The 14,501-nt window shown below is 38.3% G+C and overlaps 1 protein-coding gene across 2 annotated transcripts in view; it reads left to right on the top strand.

The window, feature by feature from the left end:
• LOC135324222 (versican core protein-like) overlaps window positions 1-14,501 on the top strand; it is a 114,958-nt gene that overhangs the window by 17,597 nt on the left and 82,860 nt on the right. For both annotated transcript variants that reach the window (XM_064499996.1, XM_064499997.1), the window contains exons 3-5: window positions 570-941; window positions 13,031-13,205; window positions 13,320-13,447. In XM_064499996.1, coding sequence (XP_064356066.1) covers window positions 570-941; window positions 13,031-13,205; window positions 13,320-13,447 — 675 coding nt within the window. The remainder of the gene's footprint in view (window positions 1-569; window positions 942-13,030; window positions 13,206-13,319; window positions 13,448-14,501) is intronic.

Below are 14,501 nucleotides of genomic sequence, written 5' to 3'. Positions count from 1 at the left end.
GGAATGTATTCTCTGCAAAGTTATAGGCTGTGTTTTACTCTTAGGATGTGAATGCCTAAACAAGCTACAGTGAGGTAAGGCAGTGTGAACAGACAGCGTGTCAGCGACTCTGCAGTAGCTCCCCTATGTGCACGCTGTTGGCCAGCAATAAATGTGTGGTAACTCACCATCTTTCACTGAGACTGGTTTTATTCCTATGAAGTAACAAAACGTAGCTCTTGCAGTTCAGCTGTCAGCTGAAAATTTCAAAACAGTCTGCAAAGGAGGTCAATAACTTTGTGGCTATAATAAATGGAGAAAATAAATCACAGAGCAGTGAATTAATTTGCCCAGACAGGAAAGGGGTGGAGGCAAGACTAGGGCCTTTGGGCTTAATCAATGGCCCAGGATATTGAAGCGCATTCTTTTTTAGGTTATACTAATCAGTCTGGCTATAAACCAGCTAAGGATCATGAGATTCTGGTCTTCAGTGTCAGTGAATCCTGAACAATGTGATTTATCTTTTTCCTCATTTGATGGTGCACTAATGTGATTTCTCCTTTTTCCCCTCTCCCCCTCCTTTCTTCTAGTTAAAGCAGAAAAAAAAGCCCTGGTAAAAGGATCCCTCTCTGGAACTTCAGTCCTGCCATGCTTCTTTTCCACCACACCCACTATAGCCTCCAGCTATGCAGCTGAATATCTTCGAATCAAATGGTCAAAGGTTGAACTGGATAAAAATGGAAAAGATGCAAAAGAAACCACAGTCCTGGTGGCCCAAAATGGGAACATCAAAATAGGCCAAAACTACAAAGACAGAGTGTCTGTTCCAACCCACTCAGAGGAGACTGGCGATGCTTCGCTGACTTTCTCTAAGCTGCGTGCAAGTGATGCAGGGGTGTACCGCTGTGATGTTATGTATGGTGTTGAAGACACACAAGGCATTGTATCATTGGCTGTTGATGGTAAGGATTTGTTTATTTTACTTATTATCAGCAGGGATTCCAGTTAAAACAGTAAAAGCTAGTAATTGCCATATAACTAGAGGACATTTAAAGGAGTGTCATTAGCAAATTTTTCTTCCTTAACTTTGACTCTTCCAGTTCTCTTTTCTTTTGTTTATTCTTAAGAACCTTTTCTAGTCTGTGGTTTCCCCATTTCTCCTTCTTACCTTTTCGGAGGTTACTCCTGAAACTCAGAACAAATGCTATTTGTTTGTTCCTGAAGTAGTTTGATACTCTGATTAGTTTCATATTCTTTGCAAGATGAGCTTCTGCTTTTACAGTCTTTTTTTAGGAGAAATCTCTAAAGTTTTCCAAAACCAGCCCTTTTGAGCCATAGTGCATAGTATAATAATATGTGTCTGAAAATGTCTTTACAAGTGTCTTTATGAGAAGACAGACTTGGCAGGCAGAAACAGTTTCTTTTTAATTGTTTATGTAGGATGAGAAGAAGCAACTGCCTTGCCACTGGAGCTCTAGTTGGCCTATCTTCCCACTGGTCGTGCAAAAAATAACGCAGACTAAACTAGGAACCACTCTTTCTGTGATAGGAACATCAAACACAAAAGAAGAATTTCCTTTGTCCCAGTAATAAAGGTTGGATAGTTAGGAGGAAATCTTTCTGGCAGAAACTGCAGGAAAACAAGAAGGGAGATGACTGCTAATGTTCTCTGACACGGAAGATCCAGAGCTAAGAGATGGCCTTCAGGTACTATAAGGAAATAGCATCCAAAACTTTGAGGAGAAGTAGTGTACATGTAAAGGAATATAACAGGACTTTCAAAAGTGCGTAATTGACAAAAGGAGCACCTGATGTATATGTGTTTTGCTCCTAAAAGCACGCTTATACAGCACAATGAGTACAGGCTAGAGACTGCTCCAGAGCCCGATGCTGTATAGCCCTGTCAGTGTGGCACTGAGTCTGAACTAATAAATTGTGCTGAAAGGCAGGACATACTAGCCTAGGCACAGTGCCATGTTAATACAAATTTTGGACCCAAATTTTTCTGTGTGCTTAGGACAATGTTGTGCTGTGTGGATGTACCAGCTTGCATGAACATTAGCTTGGACTCTTTGCCTTGTGCTCCTTTGCACTTAGGTGTTTTTTGAACATTTCAAAGCATTTATTCTAATGACTGAATCCCAAAACAAACATTAATATCGGCTGCTGGAAGTCATGGCTTTGGCTAAGATTTTTTCATGAGCTTAATACTGCATTGTTCTTCCAATATGCCTAACAAATTCAGCAGTCTTTTGGCATTGATTCAGTGAAAGGTTTTGGAGGTGTGGTCTTAATTTGGAAATACAGTAAATCAGTATAACTATTAATGTCTGTATAACTTCACAGGCTGTTTACTCCTATTGGCAAAAGCAGAAGAAATCCTGGTTTGAACATTATTTTTCAGGAACTAATGTACCTAGCATTCCTTATTCCTTTTAAATTGCTCCCTTGACTACATATCTATATCCACGAGCAGCAGACATTTACTGCAATAAAATATCTGATGATTTATGCCAATGCTTCAGCTTGTATAGTTAGTTAGTGCTGCTGCAAAACACTGTATGAGATGCACAGTTCAGATTTTTTTTTTAATTAAAAGAAAGTTTCACACACCTCTTTCTGCAACTGCTGTTTCTTATGATTGCTCTAATGTCAAAATTTAGGAAAGGGAAAAGGCCAGATCTTGATCTAAATGGAAAATAGTATTGTTAATTTCTCAATAGTATTCAGTTTTTTATTTTCTCTATTAAGTAAATAAATGTCACTTATCAGACTCATAAAGTTTTCATATGGATATTGTTGTCCCTCAATATTTCTGCCTTCATTTCATTACAACTTTCTGGATTCTCTGTGATTTCAACTTTTATTAAAAAAAAAAAAAGGCCCAAATCTAATGAGTTTTCATTGTGTTGTCTTTTCGAATCTGCAGTCTAAAGTAATGACAACTGCCTAAGGAGAAACATGATCTTTTGCACTTACTCTGTGTACATTCTTCATTGACTGTCATTACCACAGTACTGGAGAATCTTCTTCTCATACTGAAGGTGTTAACTTCAAAGCTGGCAGCTGGCATAGTTCAGCACTGGGTTTTGGTCAGCTCTCCTAAGCTAAGTGGAGCTGATACAAGTGCTTGTGTGGGAGCCCTGGGAAGCCCTGGTAAGAGCATTACCAGTTTTGCTAGCACAAGAAATTACATACAAGATTTCATTACTCCAGTATGACAAATACCAAATTTTAGGTGGAGTGCAGTAGCTGAACATGTGCAAACTTTAAGCTTGTCACAATGAAGAGTGAAATGCATTCTTGTAGCACGCTTTCTCTGAGGTCTGAATGGGCATGTTTTACTTCACCTTTGCAGTGGATTAAAAGTGGTTATCATGGCTCAGCTGATGCTGGAGTAACTTGATTGTTGTCCTGCAGTGAAGCAGAATCCTTTTATTTAAGATAGGAAGCTTCTGCAAAATTCCCTGTGTGAGGGAATTCAGATGTAGAAAGAAATATTACTGATGTTTCAGAAAGCAACATGCTTCTTCCTTGCGCAAGATGCATATGATACCTTTCAGATAAGATTTTGTAAAGCACTTTGGGATCCCTCTGGAGAAAGGATATTTGCACATGGTCAAAGTCACTGTAACCATTATTTGCTGCTATTCTTTAAGTGCCAACACTGTTACGTGTGGTGAGAACTGAGTCAAATTTAAAAATTTTGTTAGAAATGGCCAAATGAATTAGGCCAAAGCTTATCTGGCATAAGTCTGCATAGTTCTCCCACAGTAGGTGAAATTCATATCATGATAACTTTCTGGGTTTTGTTTGCTAGTTTGATTGGTTTTCTAAATCAGCGCAGGACTTGAGACCTAGATATTTTTAGTTTTTCCATTTGTTTGAACATTCCCTCAAATGATGACTTTCAAACAAAAAACACACTCCAGCATCAATGAAGCCAGTTAGATAAGCTTAGACAGCTGTGCTGTTTGTTTTTTCAATTGAACCTGTTACAGGTAAGTTAACACACAACTGACAGAGCTACCCTGAATAAGGAGGAAAAAACAAAAACAAAAAAACACCTAGTCGCCATTTCTTACCTTTCATCTAGGTTTGTTAGGAATAAAAAAACCCCACTGAACCCAGTGTGTATCCAATGAATGCCTTACCAGTGACGGAACTTGCTGTGCAAAATGTGATTTCAAAGAAAGAATTTTCTCCATAGAATATAATTTTTTTCCAAGTTAAGCTTTACAAACTGAACAGTTGGTATTACACATTGGAAATAAATAATAAAACATTTAAGGCCTACATTTTTCTGTACCTCCAGAGACCAAAACTGCCTACAAAAAGATGCATATAATAGTGCATCTAATTTGTCTGTGTAGGTATCTCAAACACAGTTACAAATTTGATAGTTTGCATGTGACCGTCCAGTTAACTGGCATTTTTAGATGTTAAATAAACATCTGAAGTTCAGAAGAGTCTGATTTGTATGTTATTAAGCAACAGGATAATACTAGCTTTATCATTAAATGGGATTTATATACAAAACCACCTTCTTTAACCACTAAGAACCTATTCTTTAGCGTTTTGACTTGGGATGCAAGAGCATGAAATCCTACATCACCATATGATTATTTATGTAGGGTCTGATTAGAAGATAGTATGTTTCCTATTCTGCAGTCATTTAATATAATCAGTTGTTGCGTAATTTATGCTCCTCACAAATTGGGCTTAGAACAAACTCAGACCCTAGAGAATGTCTGTAGTATTTCAGATGAAAGATCTGGCTACTCCAGTATCCTACTCCCATTAAGGGAGACAGAGCTGATAGGGAAGAGCAAATGTAACTGTTTTTCCCCTGTATACTCTCTTACTGTCAGAGACTTATAGCCCATGGACTTCCTGAGACAGAAGCAGTGGCTTCGTTACATAGCCCTGCATAGATTTTTTTTCTTTCCAGGCACTTGCTTTTTGAACACATGTACATTTTTAGTCCTCATTTAGTTGGTTATCATTTGCAAGAAGACAAATGTTTAAGCATCCTTGTTGTCTTTCTCTCTATGTTGCATATTTCTACTAAATCCTTTTTGACAGATAAAAATCTATTTAAAGAGTAGTCAGCTCCTCTTTGATGACAGTTTGGAAACTTTGCTATAATTCTGAGCTTTTTTTCTTTGCTTTGGTAATGTATACAACTTATGCCTAGTATTCAGATGATCAGTAGCTGCTTATATTAATTCTGTTTGTTAGGAGCTCACATACATTATCAAGATACTGTGGTTTAACATGTCATCTTGTATCACCTGAGCAGCGCTTACCTGTGTGCATTATTAGCCTTTGATAGATGTGAATTAGTTTGATTTTTAACTTTGTTTAAACTGTTCCCACTTAAGGTTATGTCTGGATACTAGGGGTATAAGAGCTGGTGTGAGGCTGGGCTAACTTGGTCTTGTACGCTGTCCTGAGGATCTGATCCAAGGGAATTCAGCAGTGTAGGACTAGAAGGACATCCTGGGTCATTTAATCTAGTCCCTTTGGTATTGCAAGTAGCTGTGTTATGTGCTCTGGGTTATCTGCCTCTGTTAATCCCCAAATCAAGTGGGAAGGCGCCCATTAGCGACAGCTAATGGTTATCAGGGGTTTTGTACAGTTCATCGCAGATCAGTGAGGTTAGATTGCACTGTACCTGCTATGCATATTACTATTTTCATTTTACAGCTGGTGAAAGTGTAGCGGAGAATGTGCAACGCTTAATTTCAGTCCACACAGGAAGTTTCAGGGCGGCCAGATGTCCCTGCTAGTTAACTGTAACCGCAGGATTGTCCCGGAGGCAGGGGATGAGCCAGTGCCGACAGGTCTGTAGTCTGCTGCAGAAGGGCAGTTTCATCACACTGGACACCTCCTTTCCTGCTACTAATTGTAGGGAATACTTTCCATATAGCCTGGTTGCAATTATAACTACATTGACTTCTCAGGCAGGAAAATCTTATGCTCAAAGTAGAGCTAATAGTTTTACAGTACTATATGCTTGAACCTCTTACAAGAAGTGAAATATGCAAAACACGTAATTCTTATTTATTTTTCCTTTTGAGGTGTTGTCTTATCTATCTTCTCTACACTTTGCTCTGTTTGAAATCTTCCCCTTTTCTCAGGAACTACCCTTCCTTTGTCACCTCTTGTAATTTTTATCTTTCTATAGCGTTATGAGTTTTTCTTCAGGACCCTTCTTGTTATCAGTTATTATTAAATCCACAGTTCAAACCATCTTGTGGTAGGAAGCCTCAGCTGCCTAATTTTTGAATGCTTGGAGTTATTTTTCCTTCATTCTTAGTCATTTCCTTCCCACCGTTATCTAAAGATGTCTAGCCTTCAGATCTTTAAGAGGGATGGCTCTCCCTTCTCGTTAGCTACCACTATTAGAGGCATCTCAGCTGCCTCTTCCTTCCCATTTCAAGCATTTTTTGCAGCGCTGTGGGTTTTCACCTGTATACCAGTAAAGGCATATGGATACAAGGTAGAGGTTGACTACCGGCAGGTAACGCCTTCTGAAGATCATTCCTGAGTATTCGGCTGCCCACTAATAAATAGTTCACCAAATGCGATTTCACAACGTTGACCTTATGGCTTATGACTCTAGATCTGAAACCAGGAAACCTGAAATCAGGGTGGGATTTAGTTTAACTTCAACTACTAAAATTTGGGTGTCTAATCTAAGTCCAACATGTAGGCTATTGCCCCAATCAGCTCCTCTTTGATGAGAGTTTTGGGTGAGATAAACTCTCTGGCAGTCCGTATCCCTCTCCATTGATTAGAGAGACTTAGATGACTAGTTTAACTTAGACTTCTAATTGTTAGGCAAGCAAACCTGGGTGAGTTGACTCCCACTCAAGCAATACTTTAAAAAGTATTGCTACATCTCTCCATGTCCCTATTTATTTTCTCTCTGTAGATACAATAAAATCAACTTCTACAGAATAGTTTTAAGACATCTTGGCAAAAAGCTGACCTACAAGTGCAAAGTAACAGTACTTTTCATTATGGAACATGACTGAATATTTAATGAACTTGTTTTGTTTTCTGCTATGGTGTTGGGCAACAAAAAATAACATGTACGACCAAGTGTTATCAGAAAGAAAAATCCGAGTAAACCACTTTTTTGAGCTGATGTTTGGTAGCCTTCTTGGAAATGTCTGCAGATTTAAAAGGATCAAAGTGGCATGTGGGATACTTGCAGTTTTCTTGGAGTTTTTTTGCATCTTGTGAGTGAATATTTTTTAGCAATAGTGTTATCCTTTTCATACTGGTGTTTTGTGAGACTGCTGTTTTCATGGGGTCTGTTAGTTTTTATTTGATTTTGCTGCAAGTCTGACAGACTTTTTAGAAATTAGGTAAAAAAAAGAGAAAGCCAGTGAGGAAAATCCTAGGCTTAAAATACTGACCTAGTTAATGGGAAGAAACAGCAATTAGAGAAGCAGATTTAGATGGTAATTCGCATTTTCATTTTTATGCAAACTCTTCTTTCTTGCAGGCATTATAATGACAATAAATGGGAATTGTTTCCAATGTGGGAACAGTGCCACTCAATTGTGCTCTTAGCCCTGAGAGACTGTATGTTGACAACCTAATTGATTTATTCTCTCTAAAGCCAGAACTGTCCTTAATTATCTCTTAAGTTTGGCATTTGAAGAGATGGCTTTTATTTAATCTTTTAGAATTATCTGTCTTCAACCTTTATCACTTCTTGGTGTTCAACTTCTGTGCTTCCTTGCTAACTAAATTAAAAAAGGCTGCTACGTCTTTTAACTTGTGTTTTCCTGCCTTGAATTACTCATCTAAGGAGCTCCAGCTTCCATAGCTGAGAAGGAAAGAGCACAATGGCTAACTGCTATCAAAGGGAAGGAGAGAGGAGCTTATTTCTGGGTCAAAAAGACCCAGGGTTTATGCACAGTGCACCTCAGAAGCAGGGAAGTAAAAATGCCATGAGAAAGCTGCTGTGCCCCTCATGCAGGGATTGGCAAAACGGCTGCTAACGTGCAGGCTGGAGGCATTTCATGCCGGCCTGGAAGACCTGCAAGCAGAGAGCTCTGGGAGCTGCATCAGCCTCGCGGTATGGGTTCTCCTGCAGAGCAACTGCAGAGGGCCGTTGCTGGATGTGGTATAGTTTTTTAATTGATCCGCACTGCCTTAGCCTCTCTGAGCACTTGTGCCTGTGGCCTAGTACATTGCTGTGCGGAGATGAGCAGGAAACCCTCATGGGTGTATGGAGCAACGTGGTTGGTCTGCACTTTCTCTGCATGCTGAGAAGTTCCCGGAGGCATTTGGCAAAGGAGCTCCTGCTGATGCAATGCAGCCTGTTCTCCTCTGGTTGCCAAAGCCTACGACAGGGGTCAGAAGATGGGTGCAAAACCTCGAATGAGAAACACAAATGAATTATTCATGCAGGAAGCTGAAAATGCTGCGGTATTCCTTCCTTTCATACAGTGTTCTGTTCTATAGCCTCTATTTTGGTGTACATTTGTGATGTAAATTGTTTTCTGCATTAAAAGCAGGGAGGACCACCAAATTTATGTGGAACTTGATTAGCTTTGGAAAGAAGATGGGGGATATTTGAGGGGTCTGTCTCACCAATGCTATCATTTGAACCTAAAAATTAACAGTAACAGCCTCTGCCATCATAATCTTCGTCTTTTCTCTTGACTTGCTATTTGAAAAGGCCAAGTAGATATCCTTTGCTGGATCAGACAGCTTGCCAGATTCAGGCTTTACATGACTCCAAGAGTGCACGTTGCAGCAATATGAGTTCACTAGTGAAAGTGAATGGTAGTTTATTAGCCACAGTTAAGTAAGAACTGTTTTAACGGGAGTCCTTCTGTAGCAATCCACTGGATTTCGCAGCATAACACCCTGGCAAGTAAAAAAGCAATGTTGCAACCCAAAGATGTGAAATCACAGGACCATTCTCTTACGCATGAAAGCCATAGCTTGTTAAAAGTGATATACTTTACATTTTCTCTCATTAGTGTAACACACAGATAATTAACTAAAAGACATTCTTGGTCAGAGAGAATTCTGTCATTTAGACAGTGAATTTTGGATACCTCAAATTACTTTCTTATGAGTGCTATTTCTTACAGTCACTGCTACTCCTTCCTGTAATTATACTTATTTTGTTTGCCAGATGTTCAGTGACAATGTTATACTGCTGTAGTCTGTTTTCCAGTTGCTTTATTTGTCCTAGGACAATTTCTTTCTTGCCTTTTCTTTCAGAAAGCAAAAAGACAAAGGGGGAAAAAATCTTTTACAAATGTTTTAAAGTGCAAAAACTCGGACAATGGATTTTGCCCCTCTCTCTGTGTCTAACTGAAACAATGAAAGTCCTGCACTTTAATCTCCTTAGCCCCAGGGGGTCTTCTAATTATTGCAGCTGTTGCACAGGCTTATACATACTGACCTCCTCCTTCCCATTCATCTTGGAGGCTCTTTTATGTCCATTAGCTCCTCACTGAAAATGGAAGAGCCTTAAACTCCAAGAATAGGTGAAGTTTACCTTTTGGATGAGGGTGAGGAGAACAAAGCATTCTCGAAGTTCCTTTCCAGGATTTACAAATGACCAAAGGCTTTTTCTCAGCACTGCAAAAACTACTTTAAATTTGGAGTGATACCAACATTGATAAAATTCTTTGGGTTTGCCTTATTCAGATATCACAGAGATTACCAATATATGCCAACTGAGAAAAACAGTGGTTGCTTCAAAAATGGAAGAAATGAGAGTTGAAAGATAGTTGGTTCTTGAGAATGCACTTACATATTTAAGCAGTATGAAGCTCTAAAAATTCAGTTCAGAGAAATATGTTGCCATCTCCTGCTAAATTAATGAATCTTTTTGTGGCTGTGCTGTGCAGCAATGCTTTCGATCCCAAATGAAGTCATGTTGCATCAGTATAGCAATTTTGAGGGGGAAAAAAAAGTATATTACAGGCAATGAATCTAAATTCATATGAAATACATTTTAATTAAGATTAGAACAGCAAAGCAAATGAACAAAGTACTTCACATACTTGTGAGTTTCTGGTTGGAGCCTGAGTTACAGAGTCAGAGTCAAATATTGTATACTACAAACAAAGGAAAGTTTAAAATGTTAGTATCTACTCTTCACAGTAAAAACCAGTAAAGCCAGATGCCCATCTTGCATATGTTCTTATAGGTTTGTCCTTAATATTCAGGATAAATGTTTTATCCACTTGCCCTTTTCTTATTTCTGGGAGTAGAACACCAAGCAGGTCAATTAAAATCGTATTTTTATTTTCCACTGTACCACCGAATGGAGCCATGCTGATTTATACCAGCAGGTAACTGGCCTGCAGTGTCAACTGATGTAACTAGATATCTAATATAGTAAATACCTAATATATTAAAAGAAATATTTTAATGCATACTACAACATCATTTTTTTAAAAAAGCTCTTATTTTTGTTGTTTTAATCTGTTAAATTCACAAATCCATCAGCTACTGCTGTCTAACTCTTTTTGTGTCGTAAGATAGTGCTCTGTGATGGAAGTATGATAAGGGACTGTGTATTTTGGGATATACAAAACCAAATTACTTTTATACGCGTATCTATTTTGCATGTCTCTATGTATACATTTTCACACAACTTAGACAGTACAAAGGGTCTATAAATTTTCCCTAATTAGGCAACAGTGGATGCTACAGAACAGCAAAACTGCAGAGATGTATGAGCTAGTATAGCTATCTCTCTGCCATCCCTTCTCAGTCTCTTCCAGTACAGATAGTTTGTATTAATAAGGAAATGTGCTTGAGACTGTTCTGTAGCACGGAGGCCAGCTGGAAGGGTACGGCCCTCATCCATGCTGTTACACTCTTTTTGCCTTTCAAAAGAGGATGGGCCCCTTGAACACAGCCTGTGGGGAATTGTCCCTGGCCTTTGCTTCCTCCTGAAGTTTTCCCAAAATTGTTTGGAAGGGTTTTAAGGAGCCTGGGCCAAATAATGCAGTGAACTAATCTAACAGTTTAACAGTTTTGATGATTGACTTCCAGGTACCTGGAATGTTTAAATTATTAGTGTGAACATAGCCATGGAGTTTCAGGATGTATTCTTCACTTGTTACCTTTGACAAACATTGCTTGGGTCCATTTGATGCTGTCTGAAATTGTCATTGCTCTGAAGAAGCACGGAGCATTATGGATTAGGTCAGTCATTCTGAAACTGCAGTTTATGGGACACTAGTGGTCTACAGGGTCCTAATAAGTTGCCTGGCTGATGTGTGGATCCATATTAAATAATGAAATATGGGAATTCCCCAAATTTCCTCTTCTATTTCCTATTTCTCTGCCAGTAGTTTTAAATGGAATCAGGGTGTGGTGATTAAGATTTGACTTAACTCTGTGTGTATAGGTTTTACACAATTTATTCTTTTTTCATTTGGGAAACTTTCTTAGCAAAAACATGACAAGAAGAGAAAAGTGTATTTTCTGCTTATTGGTCATATCCAGACCTTTGGTAAAATGGCAAAATTTCACTGAATTTGTCTGTAAGACCAAAACTATTTTGAAGTATGTTGGAACTTCTTGAAACAGAATTTTACCAAGTTACCCATATTACTACTCACTCATAAGTTATCAGACTTCTTCTGTCTTTCAACAAAGTTCTAATAAAAAAGACTTGTAGTTAAGTTATGTATTACTACAATGCCACTGTTTTTTCAGAAACGTATTAAAATGTTATTTCCTCAACATGAAATATTCCAATAAAATCATCAGAATAAAGGAACATTTTATGATTTATTCTTCTTGCTTTGTAGCCATTCTGTGCAGTGGATAATTTATAGTGTTGCTGTTATTTCTGCAGATTTTACAGTAAAATAAGTGAGGTTGTATGTTATTGTTCAAAGATCATCAGTAGACATCCTTTTGCTACCAGACTGTAAAAGACATTGACAATAGGGAGGCAAGTGGTCTTGCTGAAAGGAATATCTGATTTCTGCCACCTCAGTGCTGGTACTATATATGGTTTGTTTTAACTGTCCATGTGCATCTGTTGTCGAATTCAGTGGGAGTTATGGACAGTTGTATAGAAAACAGACTGTGGCCCCTAAACAGAACCCATCTTTACCAAAACCACCTTAACTCTACCCCTCTCTCTCCAACTTCTGATATGTTCAAGTAACTTTTAAAAAAGTCTATATTCTTTCCAGAACCAGAAAGGCACCAGACAAAACCAAGCTTTGCTTAGTCTGTAACATTTGCAGTGTGTGTAGGAAAACACGGTTATGAAAAGTTTACCAACAGCCATATGTTAATAAATATATTTGTAGTAGGTCTTGAATGCATAGGAGCAGATGTCAGGCCATCTCTGGTTATCAGATTTGCATCAGAAGCACAAACTTTTTGGCGTCCCCCTTCGCTGTCTGTCTCGCCACGGCTGACAGACCTCACGCACTGAAGGGATCCCGAATCGCTGTTGGCACTTCTGTGCGCAGCTACTGCAGCGGGCTGCTGCAGAAAGTCTATTTTTTAATCCACCTCTTTCCAAGGACAAGAAGCGCTTAGCCTTGTCTGGTCACGCAGTTTGACTGGTAATTGGATGTGTCATGTAGGCTCATTTATTAAAGCAATATGGCAGGCAGCACTGTAAGCATAAACACCCTACTTACAGTCCATTGAGCTGAACAGCACTTTGAATTGAAAGAATCCCAGCGACTGCATGACATAGTTGATGCATTTAATCATTCCTTCTCCCTTTTGATTATAATTTTCTGTAATACATTATTGAAATGCTTATATGGTTTATTTGCTTTTTTTCTAGGTGTGCAGCGAAAATAATTTCTCCAAGTGTGACTAATATAACGTTACATAGTTACTGGTAGCAACCACTAGAGGGGGACATCATTTATATGACAGAGTATTTTGAAGACTTACTATTTTTATTATACCAGTCTGTTTTCAGCATTGTAACAGTATATGGGTAAAGTTACAGTATATGGAGGACTGCAAAAATGATGCAAGATGTATGAGTAATGTGAGTTTGTTATTTTTTCAGGTGTCGTGTTTCATTATCGCGCTGCAACCAGCAGGTATACTCTGAATTTTACACAAGCTCAGCAGACTTGTCTGGACAACGGTGCTGTCATAGCAAGCCCCGAACAACTGAAAGCAGCCTACGAAGATGGATTTGAACAATGTGATGCTGGTTGGTTGTCTGACCAGACTGTTAGGTGAGACATTTAAAAGGCCTCTAGACAGTGTTTTCCAAAATTAATATGCTTAGCCTGTACAGACTTGAAATGCTGACTTACCATAGTAACAAATATGATCATGCTGCATTTCAGATATCCTATTAGGCATCCAAGAATTGGCTGCTTTGGGGATAAAATGGGAAAGAAAGGAGTCAGAACATACGGACGCCGTTTTCCTAATGAAACCTATGATGTATATTGCTATGTGGAACACATGAAAGGTAAGATAGACCTACATTTAGTCTGCACTGCAAAATCTAAAATGACTGGAGAACCTAATGTGGAAAGGTAGCAAAATAAAAAGTTCTGTGTAAAGTACATTTTGGCTGTTTGAAATCTGAAGAGAGTTGCTGAATTAAGTGAACCTGTAGTTTGTGGTCTAGCAAGCCTTACTTAATGGTGAAAGTGAAGGTGTGCAGCTTACAGAGAGACAGGTTTAAAGCTTCAACAGTTAGCGACAGTAGATCTCAAAAAAACTTGCTGTTGAAGCATCTTCTTATAGTTAGAATGTTATTAAAGTATTTTCAAAGAAATATATTTAATGTTTGTGAAAGTATGTATGTATATGTAAAGGTGAATATAGTACATATACTAACTATATTACAGTTCATGAAGTTTATAGTTACAGTTTTACATATTCAACACTTAAAATTAGACTTATTAGACTAATTGGATTTAGTTGCAATCCAGGGCTAATAACATCTTTTTAAGAATAGGGCGTCTCACCATCAAAAGCAAACAAACAAGCAAAAACTTTTCAATGAGGAATCTACATCTTTAATAAGATGCTTTATGATTCCATAGTACAGCCACAGCCTTTGCAAAGGCTGCTAGTAAAAGGCTCTAATGCAGAAGAGTGGTTGTGATTCTGTCACATGGTGTCTATGAACCATGGATCATGTTTTGCCATGGTACCCCATGCTCTAGGGAAGAGCTGGATTCTATGATCAGTATTTATTCAGGAAAGAGTTGGGTGGTAAAAAGAAAAAAAAATACTGCAATTTTTCCTGTAATTGAGGAGTTCTAGCATGCACAACTCTCCATATTACAAGTGTGATGCTATAGTCATTTCTTCTAATCTCTCTTCTAGAAGTGAATTTACCTATATCCTTCCAGTGGGCTTACAGATATATTCCAGATACTGGATATCCACATGCTTAGACATTACTGTGACTAGTTAAACATTTATACTTAAAATATAAATGTAAAAATATCCATTCCTGTCCTGTAGCCTTTTTTTTTTTTTTTCTTTCTTGGCTTTGTGCTGATTATGCA

This window comes from Dromaius novaehollandiae, chromosome W (assembly GCF_036370855.1).
Source record: "Dromaius novaehollandiae isolate bDroNov1 chromosome W, bDroNov1.hap1, whole genome shotgun sequence".
Lineage (NCBI taxonomy): Eukaryota > Metazoa > Chordata > Aves > Casuariiformes > Dromaiidae > Dromaius > Dromaius novaehollandiae.
This window is presented reverse-complemented; position numbering and strand designations above follow the sequence as displayed.